Source organism: Varanus komodoensis, unplaced genomic scaffold, assembly GCF_004798865.1.
Source record: "Varanus komodoensis strain SLA01 unplaced genomic scaffold, ASM479886v1 scaffold2, whole genome shotgun sequence".
Classification (NCBI taxonomy): Eukaryota; Metazoa; Chordata; class Lepidosauria; order Squamata; family Varanidae; genus Varanus; species Varanus komodoensis.
This window is the reverse complement of record NW_025335568.1, coordinates 18,763,629-18,783,279: the sequence shown is the minus strand read 5'-3', so window position 1 is coordinate 18,783,279 and position 19,651 is coordinate 18,763,629. Positions and strand designations below refer to the sequence as shown.

Here is a 19,651-nt window from a genome sequence, read left to right as displayed (position 1 = left end):
CAGATGCGTTGGACTGCAACTCCTATCATATCCAGCCAGCATGGGCGCTATGCTGGACTGAAACTCCTATTATTCTGGAAATTATGGAGGTTGAAGTCTAGCATATCTGGAAGGCTCCAGCTTAGGTAAGACTGCATTAATCTGATGGACTTAGACAAAGTACCCTTCGGGCTCCCTCCCTAATCAAGACAGGCCACAAGTAAACCATTCAGTGCTTTGTGTATAAAATGAAAATGGACAGCGATGCACCTTGCAGGGTTGCTACTTGGAGATAAGCATCATCACCATCACTATCATCTTAAAAATGAACAATTGTATTGCACTTTCAAAGTTTTTGAACTATTTTCCATGCATTATTTGAGGCCCAAATAATGCATGGAATGCAAAGGTGATATTCCTTTGTTTGATTCTATATTTACTGTAAGAATTGCTGCAGGGAGCCCAACCCCAATTTTAAAGGAGTGTAGGAGTGGGGTGTAGGAGTGCCAATTTTAAAAGCATTCCGAAACCCCACAGATGGAGGCCCAGTTTGGACTGGGGGCCTACACCTCCTCTAGCAGAAAACATGAAAAAAGATGCAGCTGCTAGACATATATTTACAGTAATGTCTGTCTGGGCCTTTGTTGCAATCTACACAGTAATCTTCCCGGATACAGACAAAGTTTATATACAGTTATTCATGCGCAATGTGTTTTACAGAATTCTAGTGACTGGCCATTCTAGTAAGGAAAGGGCATGCAGAGAATCAGCCCAGGGAAGCTACAGTGGCAACCCTGTCATGGCCCAGGCACTTGGAATCCTAGTGGCTGTACGTCAGGAGGGGCTTTGCTGCTTCACTACTCACCTATTCACGGGGAGATAGCAGCCACTCACCCTGGATAAGAAGCTAACTGTAAGAATGCCCTTATGCTTTGAAATGCATGAATGTTTTGTTTTTATACAACTTGGGCCTCTATAGGAAAAAAAGAGATGATTCCTGAAAAGTAAACATAAACTTAAGGTCTAGAACTAAAATTTTGTGAATTCCTTTGGGAAGAATTGAAGGCATATATTTGCACATGCAGCAATACAATCTATTGTGACAGTTTATCTGTATTCCGATTAGTCTAAAATTAGGATTTTAGAACTGCAACTACTGTGGTGAAGAATCAGTGCAGAAGGGCGATTAGCATGTTGGTGAGGCTTGGGAGATCTAGGTGTCGCCACTTGGGTGACCTTGGGCCAGTCAGTGTTTTTCAGTCTGGCCTCCTTCGCACAATCATTGTGGGGATAAAATGCAGGTGGGGGTGGGGAGGACCTTTAGAGAACAAAAATCAAGTTTGGTCAAACAAAAGTATTTTTGGAATACAGATAGATCGATGTATACAAGAATGCACCAAAAATGAACAACAAATGTAAGCATTTGTAAAAGTTATAAAATTAAAATTTAACCCACAAATATTGCATAAATTTATCTGCAGTGATTCCCGTAGACACAACTGTAAACATCTGTCCTTTGTATTTTGCCCAATAATAATATTTAATAGATTTCCCACAAAAATTAGTTATAAAAAGGATTGCAACTTTGTACTGCTTTGATGCATCTAGCAAATGGATGACTAAGAACTAATCTATTATCAAGTCAGAACAAAACAAAAGGAGTGGAGAGAGAAAAAGAAATGAAGAACATCTATTCTCTAAAATGAAAACATAAATGAAGAAAAACATACTGACAAGTGAGCTGCAAAACTGAAGATGTTCCAGCAGAAAAGGCCTTGTGGAAAACCTCACCATTTTTGGCTACTTCTGCTATGATGTTAGCTACTTTTGCAGTTGAGGAAGACTGCGGAGTCAACAGACTTGCAAACACCTGGAGGATCCCACTTTTCTGGATTTGTTCACTTGTCTCTGTGTCTGAAAAGAAAGAGAGAAATCAGAGCCTTTTATAAAAGAAAGAGCAAGAAGTGACGCTACCATGGGCCAAATGAAATGTACTGGTCGTCATGCATAGTTTAGCTATGAACAACTGCTGGGAGCATGTGCAACTCCACTTAAGGTTGGGACTGTAGTAATTAGGAAAGGGGTGTTAACCCTTCCCTGCTATTTTTCTTCAAAGTGCCACCACACTGCAAAGGTGGGGAAGGGGCAAAAAAAGGGGAAAAAAATCAAATCCTGCCCCCAAAGGGGGTTGGAATTTGGGCAAAAAACAGATCCAGAAAAAAGATTTAATCCTCCCCTTCCAAAGCACTGCAGTCCCCACTGTACCTAGGGCCACGCATGCTTATACCAGCAGAAGGAAGCCTAGCTAAACTAGGTGCGGTTGCCAGAACATTTAGTTTGGCCTTGAGTTTCACGCCTAAAAGATTATCTTAAAGCAGGGGTATCAAACTCACGGCCCGCGGGCCAATTGCAGCCCGTGGGACGATATTTTGTGGCCCCCACTTGATATCAAAGTTTAGTGATAGTGCGGCCCGCGCGTTTTTCGCACACGCACCTGCGTGAGTCGTTACCCTGGGCGCAATGTTCCCTCTAAGCTGTGTGCCGGGATGGGCGGGGCACGGCGGAGGGGCCCTGCGGCCTTCAAAGCGCTGGCGGCGCCCGGGCCGGCCTCCGGGAGCGACGCGGGATGAGCAGCCCACCACCACCGCGGTGGTGGAATACTTGATGCGGCCCAGCCTCACCCAGACTCTACTTCCAGCAGCCCCCAGGTCAGTTGAGTTTGAGACCCCTGTCTTAAAGGCTTGCATCAGAACATATGAAAGACCCCTTTATGCTACATAAGCCAGGCCCTGACATTTCAGTAGCACAATGCTATGTTATGCTGCCCCACTCCTCTTTTACACAAGAAGCTGCTTCCCCTGGTAATGTTATTTATCTGTCCAGCTCAGGGTTGCCTGCCTTACGGTCAGCAGGTTTTCTAGGATCTCAGGAACAGTTCTCTTTCATCCACAGCTTGCCTAATACATTTAAGTGGAGGTGCCACAGACTGAACCTGGGGCCCCTAAATGCAAAGCTGGTGCTTTTCCACTGAGCTACAGGCTGTGCTCTGTTAGGTGAAGCTCCCCTTGAAACAGGAGCACATTGGCACAGGAAGAGCTGAAAGTATTACAATTAGCATTATGAAACAAGATATAGTAGAAAAATAGATATGGTATTCCAATTCTGCTTACAGAGAAGAAAGGAAGAGTTGTATTATGGTCCAGTGTAACTAAACTAGTTTTAATATATTTTAAAAGAGTTGTATCCTGAATGTTGCTCAGATGGGTGTTCTACTTACACAAGCTAAAGGACAGACCATAAGTTACCTATAACAGGCATTACACACCTATCTAATTTTTGTACTCAAAATCACAGGTGACCAGATCTCATCTAGGAACCTAATATGGGAGAATGGAAAAGTTTAATGCTTTGCATGCCACTGTGGTCTTGACAAGATCAGGGAACCTGTGCATACATTTTGCATAAGGGAAAAATCAGGCTCACAGCTCTACACAGGTCTCTGGACATGCACTTTCCTAGGAAAGGGTTGTGCACATACACCTGGAGAGCAACCTGCAACACATCAAATGGATGGAGAATTCTCTACTCCATTAACAGGCTTTTCCAAAAGAAGGTCTAGAAACTATTTCAGAGAAGAAGCATCTTTAAACAAAAAATCAAACTCATACTCAAATTATGTGAGTTCTTACATTATAAGAGAGAAACTAATGCTTTAAATTTCAGAATGTGAGCTAAAGGGTGCTAGTAATTTCTTTGTTCTTTGAGATGCTAAGATACTGGTTACAACCTACTGGGAGCTTTTCTTGTAAACATTCCTATTGTGTTTCCCATTCTTTTTTAATAAGGTGAACAGCGGAGATGCTCCCAGTGGATTGTCTCCACTGATTTTTAATGATCCCTACAATATTACCCGCAATTAGCATGCAAGATACGATATTGTGATTCTACCTGCTGCACTACAGAGAACTTTACACAGTAAAAACTTGCTTTTATCATCTATAGTTTTGATGGACTTGTTAGCTGTATAAATTGAATCAAGAGGATAAAATGTATCCTGAAAAGAAGCAATGAAAATAAAATTAAACTCTTGCTGTGAGCTGCAGAAATGCTCTGATTTATGTGATGCAGATCAGCAAATACCAATAAAACACAGTGACAAGCTTAAACAGACTTCTGGTTTAAACTGGATTACTAGATATCCTTCTCTTAGCATAACAAGCCATGCAAAGACAACTGATATTTTGCTGGATTGCTTTTCTTCTTCTTCTGATGTTTTGCATTATTTTGTCATCTGCCAAAATGAGAGGTCTCACCTACACATAACCTTCTTACACTGGCTTGGTACTTCTATAGTAAATCAGAAGGATGGTAAATATTCACAGAAAAGCAGACATAAAACAGTACAGAAAAATCTCCAGTGAGCATCATGCAATGGTCTCAGCAAAATGTTTAGACCTATTTAACATGGCTTATTTACTCGATGAGTGGGAAAGGAGGACCACAACAGAAGATGAAGCGCTGGTGGTTGCTGGAGAGCTCAGGTGGTTGCTGGAGAGCTCAGACGGACAAATCATCAGTCAGCAAGACCAAAAACAAATCAATTTAACTCCTCCAGATCCAGTTCAGGGTAAAGAAGACAGAGCAGGTGTAATACCTGAATATTCTAGGATATCAGAATACCTAACAATAGCTATGAAGATATGCGAGTGTTAAGAACCAGTTATCACATACAGTCATGTATACACACTGAACAGACAGTGGTGTGTGTGTGTGTGTGTGTGTGTGTGAGTGTGTATTTATTTATTTGGAATTCTTATATGCCGCCCCATTTGCATAAGCCTCAGGGCGGCTTCTAACAAGTGTAATGTTGGAAGCCGCCCCATTATACCATTATACTCTAGTATAATGGCTAGAGTGCTGAACTAAGGCTTAAGAGATCCAGATTCTAGACCCTACTCAGCCATCAGACTCACCAGGTCTCTTTAGGCACTAGTCACTGCTGCTTGGGCTAAACTACCTCACAAGGTTGTTGTGGTGACAAAAAGGAGAGGAGAACTTGTAAGCCACCTTGGATTCCTTTCAGGAGGAAAAAATGCAATGTAGTAACTATAACAATCTGTTAATAGTAACTTGGATCTGCTTGAGCTTGCAATATTCGAACAAAGGGGTTCTTCTGATTATCATTTCAGTGATGGAATTATATGACGAGAAACAATCTCTCGGGAAATTATTTGAAGCCAAGTGGGCCATTCACACATCAGAACCTTAGAAAACACAGAAAGATGACTCATAGCAGCTCAGATTATATTGTCTCCCTAGCCCAGTATTGCTTTCTCCAAAGGGGAGCGGCTCTCAAGATTCTCAGGCAGGGGTGTTCTACATCACCTTTTCTCTGACCCTTTCCACTGGGATAGGCCAGAGATGGTTTTGTGATCTTCTGGATGCAAGTTCATCTTTGATTTGCTATGGGAATAATATAGGGACTGGGCTTACTCTTCCTAAGATGGAACTTAGAGGGGTCCAGTTCTAGAGTTGTATGGCCGTTTTATCAATTCCTGTGATGATTGTTATATTGCATGGCACTGTGTCTTTAAATGTATTGGTCTGTATTTTTCTACTGTTTGTATGACATTTTAGTCTTTTTAACCATTTGCAATCCACCCAAAGAACACTGGTTATTGACAGATTTAAAAATATAATAAAGAAATCATGGGTTGTTTCATCATGCAAACACGGTTTAAAAGTATGAACGTCACTTGAATTGATACAGATGCTGGGGAAGGGAAAGGAGGAAAGCAGGTTGAAAAACATGAAAAGAGCAGCAGTGTTTCAGAGAGGCAATGCCCTCAAGCAGTTAAACAATCCTATTTAACTGTTAAAATATTGAAAGATGCACTTAAAGACTAGGGAACACAGACCAAGGTAATGTCAGCCATAGCCTAAAGCCATCAGAAAGGAATTTTAATAAGCAAATGTTTTTAAGGACATTGGTGATGGTGGTGTTAGAATATGAACTGACAAGGAGCTTCATCTTACAAAAAGAATCCCTCAGTGCCATACAGGACAAAGCCCGGCAGGAAACAAGGGAGAAAGGATCCATGAGCAACACCTAGCAGGAGGTGGGAAGGAAGACATTCTCATGCTACCATTGTAAAGTGCTCCAGAATTATGCCAAGCAACTTCAGTCCTGATGCACCTGGCGTTACAGATGAACTAGCAAGACTGGTGCAGCAGAGTGGCTAAGGATTCAGTCTTTATTCCAGTGCAAGTCTATTGCAATCATTGAGGCTTACTTCTGAGAAGACATCTACAGAAGGCACTCTAAGAATCTGAGCTATATGCAGACAGTGCTTCTAATCCTACAACTGCAAATTCAATAGGTGTCCTTTCATAAGTTACAATGTCAATTTCTCAAATCACCAATGATGAAAGGATGTGGTGGTCAGAGCACCTGGGAGATCCAGGTTCCAGCCCCAACTTGGCTATGGAACTCACTAGATGATTTTGGGACAGTTACTCACTTTCCAACCTACCTCACAGGGTTGTGTGAGAATAAAATGGAGCTATGTAAGCTGCCTTGGGTTCCTTACAAGAGGAAAATGAATGCAATATGAATACACTATAATTTAATAATAAAACAATGCATACTCAGCATCAGAAATGGTATATGCCAAATTTATTTATATTGAGCACCTGGGAAAAGGATAGTACCCCATGGGCACCTGTCCAATGGAAGTTCTACAGAGAGCATGAAAACAAATTGGGATCTGTTGAGAAGTGGCTGCTAAGTGCAGGAGGCTAAAACTCCACCCAGAGTGTTTACCAAAGAGAGACAATAGCTAACAAATGCTTTGTCAGACTGCAGTGGAAATATTAAATATCTTTTAAATAATGTGAATAGTGACCTTTTTCTATTTCCATTTTGACAGGCAATAAAAGTTACTTTAACAACCCTTTGTGCAAATTACCATTCTTCTAGCTGTTAACCTATCACCTGCTTTTAAAGCAACTTTTACACTCCTTTTGGTAAAAATTCTCAAAGCTGTTAGTTCATACTCTGTGCACTCGCCCCTCTCTTCCCATATTGTAATGGAGCAAAGATGGCTGGCAAAACATCTAGACCTCCACATTTTAACTAAAACTGGAGCAGGGGCAAGAGGGCACCTCTCAAATCTGATAGAGCAGCAAATGTGGGAGATCTGGAACCCTGACGGACATTTCTGCCTTTTTTTCACTGCAAATGTTGACTTGGACAGAAGGTCCAGAGGGGCTCATCAGCAAAATGCAATCTGACTACTGAACAACGCAGCCTGCTGAATTCACCCATCTGCCTGCATTTATATAACAAAATTTGTGAACCCGAAATACCAGTACTAATAACCGCTGCTCAGGATTGCAGAGCTAAACCTCTGTTGCATTTTCTTCATTGTGAACCCCATCAATGGATGAGTGAGTTGCTGCTACTAAAAACTGCTCTTTGCCTTTTATACATAAAAAGGCTCCTTTCAATTTTAACAAACTTGTGAAAGGGAGTCCAGAGCATTACGCAGATAAAGAAGTTCTTTATGATAAACTGAGACCCAAAAACACTAAACATTTTGGTTAAAAAGTGGAATATGGGATTTGGTTTGGAAAACACAGTCTTCATGGCTGACTGCAACATGCTAGGAGTTGCAGGTTTTTATTCCATCTAAATGTGCATAGGACATTTTAGTAAAAGATTTATCATAATTTAATGATATGCAAATACAGATATAAAATCATTATTTAACATCTAAACTGATCTTCCCAACTTGTTGCCCTTCAACTGCAAGAGGTGACAATTCCTGATGTTAACATAGTACTGTATTAATCCATTAAAATTATATCTTACCTTTTCTCCTTTAAAGAACTCAAAGCAGTTTACATAATCACCCCTCCTGCTCTCAATCTTATCTCCACAACAACAACCCTGTGAGGTAGGTTGGGCTGAGAGCCTGTGACAAGCCCAAAGTCACCCAGTTGGCTCCACGGCTGAGTGGGAACTAGAACCCAGATCACCTGAGTCCCAGTCCCACACTTCTAACCAGTACACCATGCTGGCTCTCTGAGTTATAAATTAAGGTCTGAGTTATAAATGCAAAAAGCTCATACAGATTTCTGTCATTTCCCTCTTCCTTAGCTTCCCACCACTGTGCATGTCTGAAGTGAAGGACAAGGAAGCCATGTGGATAATGGGGGCAGGTTAGAAATCCAATCAATATATTATTGGGCCCTTTGTCCAGTCCACTGAAAGATGCTGGCAGGAATTGCAGTTCAAGCTTTCTTCAACATGGGCTCCAATCCTCCTGCACATCAAAGGCAGGAGGCTAGTTTAGAAGGCCCCAGGGCATGTTGTGCAATCACACAGCTCTGTCCTCCAACAGAGGGGGCAGCTAGAGTTCGTGAGGGACAGCTGCCTTAAATGGTTGTTTCGCTCTACTCTGTGGTAGGGACAGCCCTGCTTATGGGTTTGGTTTACATTATTAATTTGTAAAGAGGTTCAAAATCCACCTGGCACCCAAGGTGAAATATATAGTTCAGTCTCTGAAGCTAAGCAGAACCAGGCATGGTTAATACCTGGATGGCAGATTGCCCGAGAACCCTAACTTATGAAGTGTTGAGTGTTACGATAGAAGGTGGGATCTAATCAACTGATGTAACATATACAGGAAGCTGCTTTTAATTTTTATGATTACTGAATTCTAGTTAAGCAGCAGCAGCATTGTTGTGACACTAGGACTATATACCAATGCAAAGTACAGAGTCTACCAAAGCACCCACAGTTTTAAATACCATGCTACATCTATGCAAAATGCCAGTATGAAGCCAAAAGGAATGGCATGCACTCTAAAAATGAGTGACTCATATACAAATTCTTTCTCCCATCTTTAGTAACCCTATAGTATGCATTATATTTTCTTTCTGAGGAAAATTGTGAGGTCTAATCACAAAGGTACTCCAAATCTATAGCAAATGCTGCAGAAAATTATCTTTGCTTCATAATGTCCCTCCCACATGCACTTATCAAAGGAGAAGAGTATGACTGTATAAATAAGTTATGATTGGCCACAGGCAGCAACATGATGTAAGGCATTCATCTTGCTCTTCTAGCAACTGTGTTGGGGGGGAGACTGTGTCGAGAAAGGTGCTCTTGTGATCTAGCTTAAAAATACGGAAGGATGCAACACTATTCATATGATACCCCAACCATTCACCTTTTGTTCTCTGAACTCTCCCAAAGCCTATAATTAACAGATTTCCCCCACCACAGGTACAGGACTACATACAGAAGTTGTTTATAAGAATATTTTACTTATTAGATTTGAATAATGTCCACATTTTCAAAATCTGACCTGACTGTAAAATTGTTACATGAGATCAAAACTTGAGCAGAGCTTAATCCTGTATCCATTATACTCTACTTTCCTGGAGATATGTAGAGCAAACTACTGTTTGCTACAATGCGACTGCAAGCAACCTTTTGAACTTGGAGAATTATGGTCATCCTATCAAGAAGAGAAGGAGGACAGAGACAAAAATTGCCTCTAAGTTTCTCCAGTTCTACCAGCTCAAAAAGAGGACAGGCTGAGATGCTGCCAAGATACAGAGCCCATATTTGCATCTTAGCTCCACAGTGGTGTGGACATGATGGGACCTGGAGATGCAGGTACAGCATCTCCACATTCACTTCCGGGAGACCTGGCAAATCTGACTATGTGAACTGGTCTCTTCCTGCCCCATGCACTTGCTATTTTGCTGGTACCCGCCCACTCCAGTTTAGGGAGGCATACAAATGAAAGCCGGTCGCAGCTGGTCCAAGTAAGGAGGTTTTTTGCTGGTCATTAAAGTTGAACCATGGTGTCTAGTTCTTTTACATGCTCTTGACTGACTTTACGGTCCTCCACCAGAAATAGACTTTGGTGGTCACTTAATCCTGGTCACAACGTGAGTAAGGCAGTGCGAGGAGGACACATGAGCCAATAAACTGGAGGTGCAGAGTAGGTGAAAGGATATTGTCCTGATTTTGCAGCCAGGGCTGCAGGGTTTGGGGTACAGAAGGAATTCCTCTGTGGCTTCAGTGAATCACCTATCTAAGAATGGTTTGGCTTGAGGTGAAGTGACTCAGGATGGAAAATCTTAATACCAAAAAGGTGTTGCCAAGAGAACAAGAACAGTCATGGCTCTCAACCAAGACTAAGGACTAGGACAGGCTTGCCCAATTAGTCAACATTAGAAATGTCTGCAGAGTTACTACCACTGTAGATTATCTTGGACTGTAAATTAATCGAAATGTGGTCCTAATATTTCCACAATATAGCAAGAATTCTACAAGATAGAAGAAGGCAAGCCAAAAGCATGCAGAGCCCTCTTCACTGGCCTCAGATCACGACCGTTTTCTTTATCTGATGACATACTGTATTCTGTCAGCAATATGTAACGGTATGTATTATCAATGAATGGTACAAAGTTCTCCATAGGACAACTTTCATATTAAAGACTATTAAGAATGTCATTTAGTTTCACAAGGCTGAGCAAGTTCTCAAAGAAATGTTTGGATAGGCAGCTATACTAATCCAGTGGGTGTCAATTAGGAAGAGTATTATTGTGTTTTGCACCAATATACCACTCTTTTCCCCATGGGCACTGTCCAAGTTTTGCATGAAACACTGAGCATAAACGAATAGCAGGCTTTGAGTCTTGGGGTGCAGTAAATGTAACTCAAGAGCTAGATGAGAGTAATTTAATACAGCAATCAATACCTCATTTCATTTAATTACTGAAAAAGAGATTCCGCAATACTATGCAAAGCTCCAGATAGCAGGAGAGTTTGTATTGGCTGGGGATGGGAAGGGAAAGGAGGCAGAAAGGAAGAGGAATGCCTCTTACTAAAGTCTGACAATGCCCACATTGGGGTCTGGAACTCAAGGCTCAAGAACTCACCTGGGCACCTTCCCAGCAAAACCTGCATGTATGTGCGTTCCCCTCAGACCTCCTTCCCAAATCAAAAGCCACATTAAAACAATTCTGCAGATGACTTTCCATTTCACAAAATACAGAAAAGCTTCAAATTCCTTCAAAACTAGCTGCTTAAAAATGAAATGAAAAGATACCAAAAACTCTTTCCCTACCCTTTGACAGATGACAGTAATGAGAAGTGAAAATATAATTGTGAAGTGTAAAGAATCACCTTGAGATGTTCAGCCTCAGATCAGAGCAAACATATATGCTTTGTTATGTCATTTAATGATATTGTTACATTAAAAACAAGAATTGTCATTGTTTTCAGATACATTTACAATAGCATGTTTATTTTAAATTTGCAATTTCTTACAGAATTCTCTGTTACCCCTACTTTATTTTGCCAAAAACTGTCAGGCAGAATAAACTGAAATATCATTTCTAGGTTCTGGCAATGGCTCGTACTCAAGGGTTGAGCATGGTTGAGTGTGGACTGTTGCTGAAACATGGATTATCAAGTTCTTTGAACTCAGGCATACCAACTAACCATGTTTTGTTATATAGCTGGGTTCAGACAACATGATAACCCATGTGTCAACCATGTTCATGGTTCAACATTTTTCATGGTTCAACAACAGCCCAAGCTCAACCCATGCTCAGTCTTGAGTGTGGGTTATCATGATTTGTATAGGATTGCTCTACTGAGTGAACATCTGAAACCCTGTTTCCTCAGTCCTTCAGTGACACTCAAGCCTAGGCTTCCTCAACCTGATACCTTCCAAATGGCTGAATTCCGATCCGCCTTAGTCAGCTTAATCAATGGTCAGGAATGCTGACCATGTCCATAACATCTATCAGGCACAAACAGAGGAATGTCACAATGGCTCTCTACTGTACTTTGCTTTTAGACAACTGTTAGAATGATAGATGCTACTGATATCAAAGTTGGCATGGCCATATGTGATGTGAAGCTGACTTGACCCTCCAAAGAAAGGCATTCTACAAAGCTATAAACTGAAGAAAGAAAACCAGCCTCTGAAGAAAGCCATTTCATAATCATTTTCTCAATTCACTGTGACTCATCCTTACATAAGGAAAGACTGAAACCAGATGCCGCACACACACCAAGAATCTATGACACTGATTGCAGAGACATTTCAATTCTTAACATTTTAGGGTTATTCATACTTGTTCTTCACAACGTGATTTGATTTCACACCATCCAAGGGCATTTGCAACAGGTGTCCCCAACCTTTTTGGACCCATGGGCATATATGGGAATTTGAAAAACCAAAAAATGCTTAATCTGTGCTTACTGATTTGGTGGCTACCTGTCATGTCTATGGATCTTAAAATGCATCTTATTCCGCAAAAAAACTTTTGTTTTATGTCTATTAAACACCAAATGTTACTTAGTTATGGAAATACTTTTCAGATAAAAATACAGGAGAGGATATCAGCAGGATATCAGACAATCATTTTTAAAGGATTGTTTCATTCCATTCTAACTGGAATACATTTATACATCTCCTGAATGTTTAGTCCCATGACCTTATTCCCTTCTATTACAAAACTTATTCTTATGAGAGCTGCAACATCATATTGCCCAATCAGATTAAGTGATTAGAAACCCACTAACTGACTAAACTCAGCCTGCCCCCATTAATGAGATGGCAAGTTATGTTGTTTTAAGTTATAAAGTAGCAATAAAAGGGGTACACTTCATCTCCCATTTCTGGTATTCCCAGCAGATGTCAGTGGGACTGTTTATCCACTGCAGTGTTTATTTTGAATTTAACAGGAACTATCCATGGTGCCAACCATGATGAGGGAGGGATAGAGGTTCAGCAGCAATGATTAAGGAACTCTACTGAAATGAGAACCACCAGGTTCCTCTGGGTATTCTTTATCTCTCACATTTGACAGAAAACCTATTCTAAAATCAGCCCTTGCTATGACATACATAGACATCATCTGTCACCTATTCAGAACAATTGTTCCACCTATATGCAAATGTCATTGACTAACCTCCTATACATATAAACAACTTGTTAAAATCTGACCACAGTCAGGTTCTTCAAGGAAATTTTTTATTTTAAGATGGAATGGCACTCAGAGATGAGCAAACTTCTAAAGGTTTTTCTTGGTTCCTAGCAGCTTGCTGTGCTATTACAGACTGTACAAGAAGAACTGAAATTGCCAAAATTCAAATGGGTTACAAACCAAAACAATAAATAAATAAGGAAACAAGTAAGTGTTTTTAACAATGTAACAGAAGCACTGCTGGGCAAAGCAAGCAAGCAAGCAAGCAAGCAAGCAATAAATGTTGCATGCATCTCTGTATATATGCAATGCATCTATGATGTATTTCTTCATGAAATTCTGTGTTTGTATTTCTTTCACTTGAAATTTAAAATGCAAATATAGATAAAAACAGTAAGTTGACACTTGCCAAACAAAGTCATAACCCATGTATATCTTAATTCCATTCATGTAGGCTGATCTAAGCAATGAATCATTGTCACAGAAAAATAGATGTCTTGTTATGAAGATGTCATACTCATTTCAGGATTTCTATGATTTCTATTGGAAATATTGCAACCATTTTCCCCCACCACCCACCAAAGCCTCTTTACTTTCTCTCCATCTAAACAGCATCAATTCCACTAAATAGATAGAGCATAGCATTTCAAAATACTTTTAGGACTTAGAACCCACCGAGTCTCCTTTCATTCCACTCTCCTCTCCTATTTTCTAGGATTTGTTTGCGCTCACTTTCTTTGTTAGATACACACAGAACCCAGTCAATCTGTGGTTGAGTTAGTGTGTTTGAGTGGGAGAGACAGAAGCCTGCCCACAGCTGTCACAGGCAGCCCTAAAGCAGGAAACCCACAGTAATGTGGTAACACTCCTGTCACTTCTACCATTAGAAAGAGAACACCCATCTGCTGCTCCTTAGAAAATTCCTGGAGGCTAGTTAAGTGTGAGACTCCGTCATCAGGAGCCTATTGTTCGGTAGCACAAAAAGCTGGAAGGTAATGAGCCACCAGGGAGATCAAGTTCTACAAGCACAGATGAAAGCACATCAAATCCGACCTGGTGCTACTGTCATATCAGTGAACTTTAGGTACACGGCAATGCCAAAACATTAGTTTTGACTAGACAAAAGTCTTTTGAATATAGCTATTCAGATATATATCTGAATAAGTTGTTGTTGTTTTTTCATACATAAATATCTATAAATTGAATAGCATGTAAGCAACACACCATAACTGAATCCCCTTCACTTTGTTTCAAAACTGTTGCTTTTATTTAATTTCTATACTGTCCAACAGCTCAAACTCTCTGAGTAGTTTGCAAATATCTACATGAAAGGAAGTTTTGACTGTTTTGGAGTACTGCTGAGTTATGGAAGTCATTGAAACTCTGGAAGTGTGGCACAAACTTCATAAGGAAATAGCAAGAGTGAGGCTGGATCAGGCAATGGTCCACCTCATTTAGCATTCTGTTTATACAGTGGCCAGCAAGTTGCACATAGCATCCCAAAGAGGACTGTAGTGTAACAAAGCCCTTTTGCCCAGCAAGTATACACAGGTACACTGCCTGAGATATTGGAGAAAGCATAAAGCCATCAAGACCAGTTACCATGGATAGGCTTCTTCTCCATCAAGTTGTCCAAACTGATGGCCATCACTTCATCTTGTGAAACGAATTTCACAGATTAACTATGCTGTATGTGAAGAAATGCTTAACTATCACAAAACTCCCACCAACCAACTTCATGAGATTACACTGGGTTCTACTATTACGGAAAAGGAGAAAAAATCTCCCTATCCAATTTTTCCAAACCATGAATAATTTTGTTCAGCTCTACCATGTCTGCACATCCTTGCCTTTTGAGCTAAACCATGTCAGTTGTTGCAATTTTCCTCAAAGGGGAGTTGATTTAACTTGCTGATCATTTTAGTTGCCCTTTTCTGCACTTTCCCCAATACCCCTTTTTAGGGGTGGAAACCAAAACTGTACACAATATTGTAAGTGAAGTCACACCACAGATTTGTATAAGTATGACTGCAACTGGACAGCCAGCTTGGTGTCCTGCATCGAGTAGGGGATTGGATCCTTCTGCCCCCTTCCAGCTCTAGTAGTGTGGTGTAGTGGTTAAGAGCATGGGATTGGGACTCAGACAAACTGGGTTCTAGTCCCCACTCAGCCATGGAGCCAACTGGGTGACTTTGGGCCAGTCACAGACTCTCAGCCCAACCTACCTCACAGGGTTGTTGTGGGGATAAGATGGAGGAGGAGATGTAAGCTGCCTTGAGCCCTTTGTAAGAAAAAGGCAGGATATAAATAGAAAAATAAATAAATAAATAAATAAATAAAAATAAATATTCAGTTCTAGTACTGAATACATTCTATTATTCAATTCCTTTGTAAATTGTGCCTTTTTATTCCTTGTGGAGTTTGCCTTTTTCAGAACAGCCACACACTGGGGCATTTTAATCGAGCTGCCCACCACAACCAAAGAGCCTTTTCTTTAGCTGCTTCTGCTAGTTCAGCTCAGCTTATACTCAAAGTTAAGGATTTTTTGCCACAATGTGCATGATCTTATCCTTGCTTACCCTGAACCACGTATCATATTCTGATGCCTATTCCCCCAGCTTGGGAGGGTTCCTCTGGGTTTCACCACCCTAAATAGTTTGGTATCATTAGCAATCCTGTCCACTGTTCATTCTGAACTCTAGATTGATAGATTGATTGATTGCTTATTTATTTATTTATTTATTTATTTTAAAAATGTGTATCCCACCCTTTATGGTGTCTCAGGGTGGCAATAACATAAATAAGACAGAGCATCACAAAAAATAATTTAGGCATAAGTTGAAAAGCACTCATCTAATACAGACCTTGTGGTGGCAGGGATGTTCCCATTCCTCCATCGGAAGAAATTACTATAATACCTACACTTTGCTATCTACTCTTGAACCAGTTCCTGATGTATAAGATGGCCTCCCTTCTTATCCCCTCTTAGTCCCTAATTTTGGCCAGGAGACTTTGGTGAGGGACTCCATCAAAAGTCTTTTGTAAGTCCAAATAAACACTGCTGACCAGATCAGCATAACTTTCAAAGCCCTTCCTAAAAGTTTGCAGAAGCCGTGCTGATTCTTTTCAGTAGGGCTTGCTTTTGGTATGTTTAATAATTCTACTGTTAGTAACACTTTAAACATTTTACCCAAATCAGATTTTAAACCAATTACTCTGATTTCCCAGATTTCCCTTGGATTCGTTTCCTAAAAATGGTGTTGTATTGGCTATTAGCCAGTCCTCTGGAATAAAGATTGATCATAGGGACATGTTCGGTAAGAAGGTGAGACATTTTATTTTTGAGTTCTTTAAGAATTCTGAAATGGATACTATGTGGGTACAGTGACCTATTAACTTTCAGTTTGTTTATAAATGTGAGAATTTCATCTTGTACCACAACTATTTCAGTTCCTCAGACTCCCTTCCTGAATAAGTTCAGGAGCAGAAATTTAACCTGTGACCTCTCTGCTGTGAAGACAGATGGAAAGAATTTATTCAGTTTCTGTACAATCTCCTTATCTTCCTTTAGTACTTTAGCTCCATCATCATCCATATGTACAACTGCCTCTCTAACTGGATCCTTATAATTAAGGATTCTTCATTGCTGGGCTTAATGTTATTAGTGATATGCTCTCAAAATACTATTTTCGCTTCTTGTCTTATTGTCTGCTTGCATTTCCCTTGTGCAAGCTTTTTGTTTTCTTCATTTGGGAAGCACTTTTCCCAAATTTTCTGCAGGAAGCCTTACTTTATCTTATAAGTTCCTTGAGATTGCTCATTAACCATGGTGACCCTCAGTCTTCTTGCAACTTTCTCTACCTTTAAGTATATATACATTATCTGGGCATTTATTCTTGTGGTTCTGAGTAATCTCCAAGTGTTTTGAAGGGATTTAATCCTCCTGAGTTAGTCTTATTAGGATAGTGGACAGTCTGTTATCTCAGATATCTAAAGCAGCATCTTGAACTTTGTACAGAAATTATTAAATCTAATTTTGGGTGCCAACATCATGAAGACTGGCAAAAGCAAGATAACATTTTTAATGATGATGTCTCTAGTTCAGTGTCACTATTTTTATTCTGCATTCTTTTCATATTTTTACATATTGTCACTCACCACTTAAAAACCTTACAAAGCAACTAATTAAAATGTAGAAGAATTGATAAAACAAGAAATGAATGAATAAAGGCAAAATAGCATCAATAAAAAATAAAAATACCAGTAAACCATAGATACAGCAAAAGAACCAGCTAATTAAACGTTTGGAATCCCTACGGGAACAAAATCAAGAAGGAAGGAAAGGAAATGGAAAAAGGGACCCCCTAGTTGTTCTGTGTCAGATCAAAGTCTTATGTAGTCCAGCATTTTGTTTGCACAGTGGTCAACCAGCTGCCTACGAGTAGCTCACATGCAGGACATGAGTTTTTATCCAGCATGCCAACAGCTTAAAAGTGTGGGTGCCAGCTGAGTTTCCCTGGGACCACTGCAAGGAAGGTAGCAACCTTGCTACCATCCCCACCTCAGCTCACCAGACAAAAGTCCCCGGAGAGGCACCACCAATGAAGATCTTACAGAACAAGCAGCCTCACTGAATCACTGGAAATTACTTCAGTTTCAAGAAGGGCAGATAGAAATATTTTAAATAAAATAAAAGAATAGTATTCAAAGCAAGGTTTTGCTAAGCATTTATTCTGTGTTTCTTTTTAATGGGACACAGTTGAAGATTTAATTCCCAAGTCGCGATCTACCTGGCGTCTTTTCTTTTTTAAAAATGTAAGATATTCATGGATATGATACTGAACTTTGTGAGAAAACCTAAGGGAAACTGGAGGAACTGGATGGCATGGCCAATTATAAGTTTTCAGGTCAATGGTTCAGCTAATGGCTGACCATCTGGGATCATTAGCTTACTATCTAAAAGTTTGATCCCAGTAGGAAATGTTTCCATAATTTGGATTTATACTTTGGCAGCTTCATCTGGAGTGCAAAATAATAAATAAATAAATAAATGAGCGAGCGAGTGTGCTTTAGGACAGATATGTCCAATGTCTGAATATTCAACAGGAACCAGACAGTGGGGTGAAAGCATAATTTGTTCAACATTCTGACTTCCACATGGGTGAGTAAGTTATACAATAATATTAACCCACCTAACAGAAGGAGATAAAGCCCATGTATTCAAGCACAGCTGATGCATTACATACAACATCCAAAAGAGGAGGAACTGTAGCTCAGTAGTGGGACAAATACTTTACATGCAAAAGATCTCAAGATTAATTTTTGACATTGCTAGGTAGGCTAGGAAAGACTCCTGTCTGAAACCCTGAAGAGTTACTACCAGTGATGGTGGGCAAAATGAGCTAGACAGATCAATGGCCCAATATGAGACAGTTTTCTATATTTCAGTGATACAGAATATCTTCATTTCACAAGAAAGGCAGTGTCCAACTTTTGTCATTTGTTAGTGCAAATGACAGTGTCAGTGGAAACTGGGTTCTGAGCTCTGTGCAGGAGAAGAATCAAACCAAAGGTATGTCTGCTCAAGCAAGGATGCACAAGTGGATGGGCATTATGCTTGCTCAACCTATTGCACAACCAACTGCACATAACTCTTGGGCAACCGGTTGTGCATTCCACTTCTGCAGTCTCCTGGGCAACTGCTTGCAGAAGCAGAACGAACAACTGGCTTACACAATTCAGTGGAGCACTATTTGCACTTGAAGAATGATACTGCTAGAGACTGTACAATATGAAAACATTTTTCCTATCTCTGCTGTAAAACAGAGACCTGGTTTCATATAATGGCACTTCTTGGGTTAAACAATCCAGGAACTGTCAATGTCTAGCAAGAACAAGCAAATGGGCACACTGCTTTGCATACTTTCACAACTTCTGTCTTCAGGAATGCCTCATGATGCCCAACCAAGAAAAACTTGGTTGTTTATGGGTTAAACAATCAACAGTTAACCTAACAAATAAACCATGGATCCCTGGTTTGTTAAAGGAAACAAGGCCAATAAGCAAGCAGAAAGCAGAACACTAATTTCCTGCCCTGACAACCCATGGTTTAACACTGACAAAGTCACAGAATACATAAACATGGCAGAACTACTCAGTATGTACTAAGACTCAGTTTCATTGCTGGATAGTCAATGGCTGCAAAGGTATAACAAGAACTTACAGCCAACATCCTGCCCTTTGAAGGAATTTAAGTATTTAACAGAGCAATTCCATGTGAATCTACTCAAAAGTAAATCCCACTGCATTCAACTGGACTTTCTGGTGACTGGGCACAGGACTGCTGCCTAAGAGAATGAGAACAGGATGGTATAAAAGGAATTGGAAAAAGGGACCTCCCAGTTATTCTGCATCAGATCCAAAGTTTATGTAGTCCAACATTTTGTTTGCACAGTGGCCATCCAGCTGCCTATGAGACTAGGTCACATGTAGGACACGAGCACAATAGCACTCACCCAGTTGTGTTTCCAAGCGTGAACTACCTTTAATACAGGAGATAATCTATAATGCTCTCCTTGACATATATATTATATACCAGTGCAATATATCCTAACAAGATAGCTTTTGTCATTAGATTACAGTTGAAATG

The 19,651-nt window shown here is 40.2% G+C and overlaps 1 protein-coding gene across 6 annotated transcripts in view; it reads right to left on the bottom strand.

The window, feature by feature from the left end:
* RAP1GDS1 (Rap1 GTPase-GDP dissociation stimulator 1) overlaps nucleotides 1–19,651 on the bottom strand; it is a 62,446-nt gene that overhangs the window by 42,272 nt on the left and 523 nt on the right. For 4 of the 6 annotated variants that reach the window (XM_044428822.1, XM_044428824.1, XM_044428825.1 and 1 more), the window contains exon 2: nucleotides 1,710–1,893. In XM_044428822.1, the coding sequence (XP_044284757.1) occupies nucleotides 1,710–1,773 (64 nt within the window). In that variant the 5' untranslated portion in view covers nucleotides 1,774–1,893. Of the gene's footprint in view, nucleotides 1–1,709; nucleotides 1,894–19,651 lie in introns of those variants that run through there. The other 2 variants (XM_044428827.1, XM_044428823.1) reach the window with 2 other exon arrangements.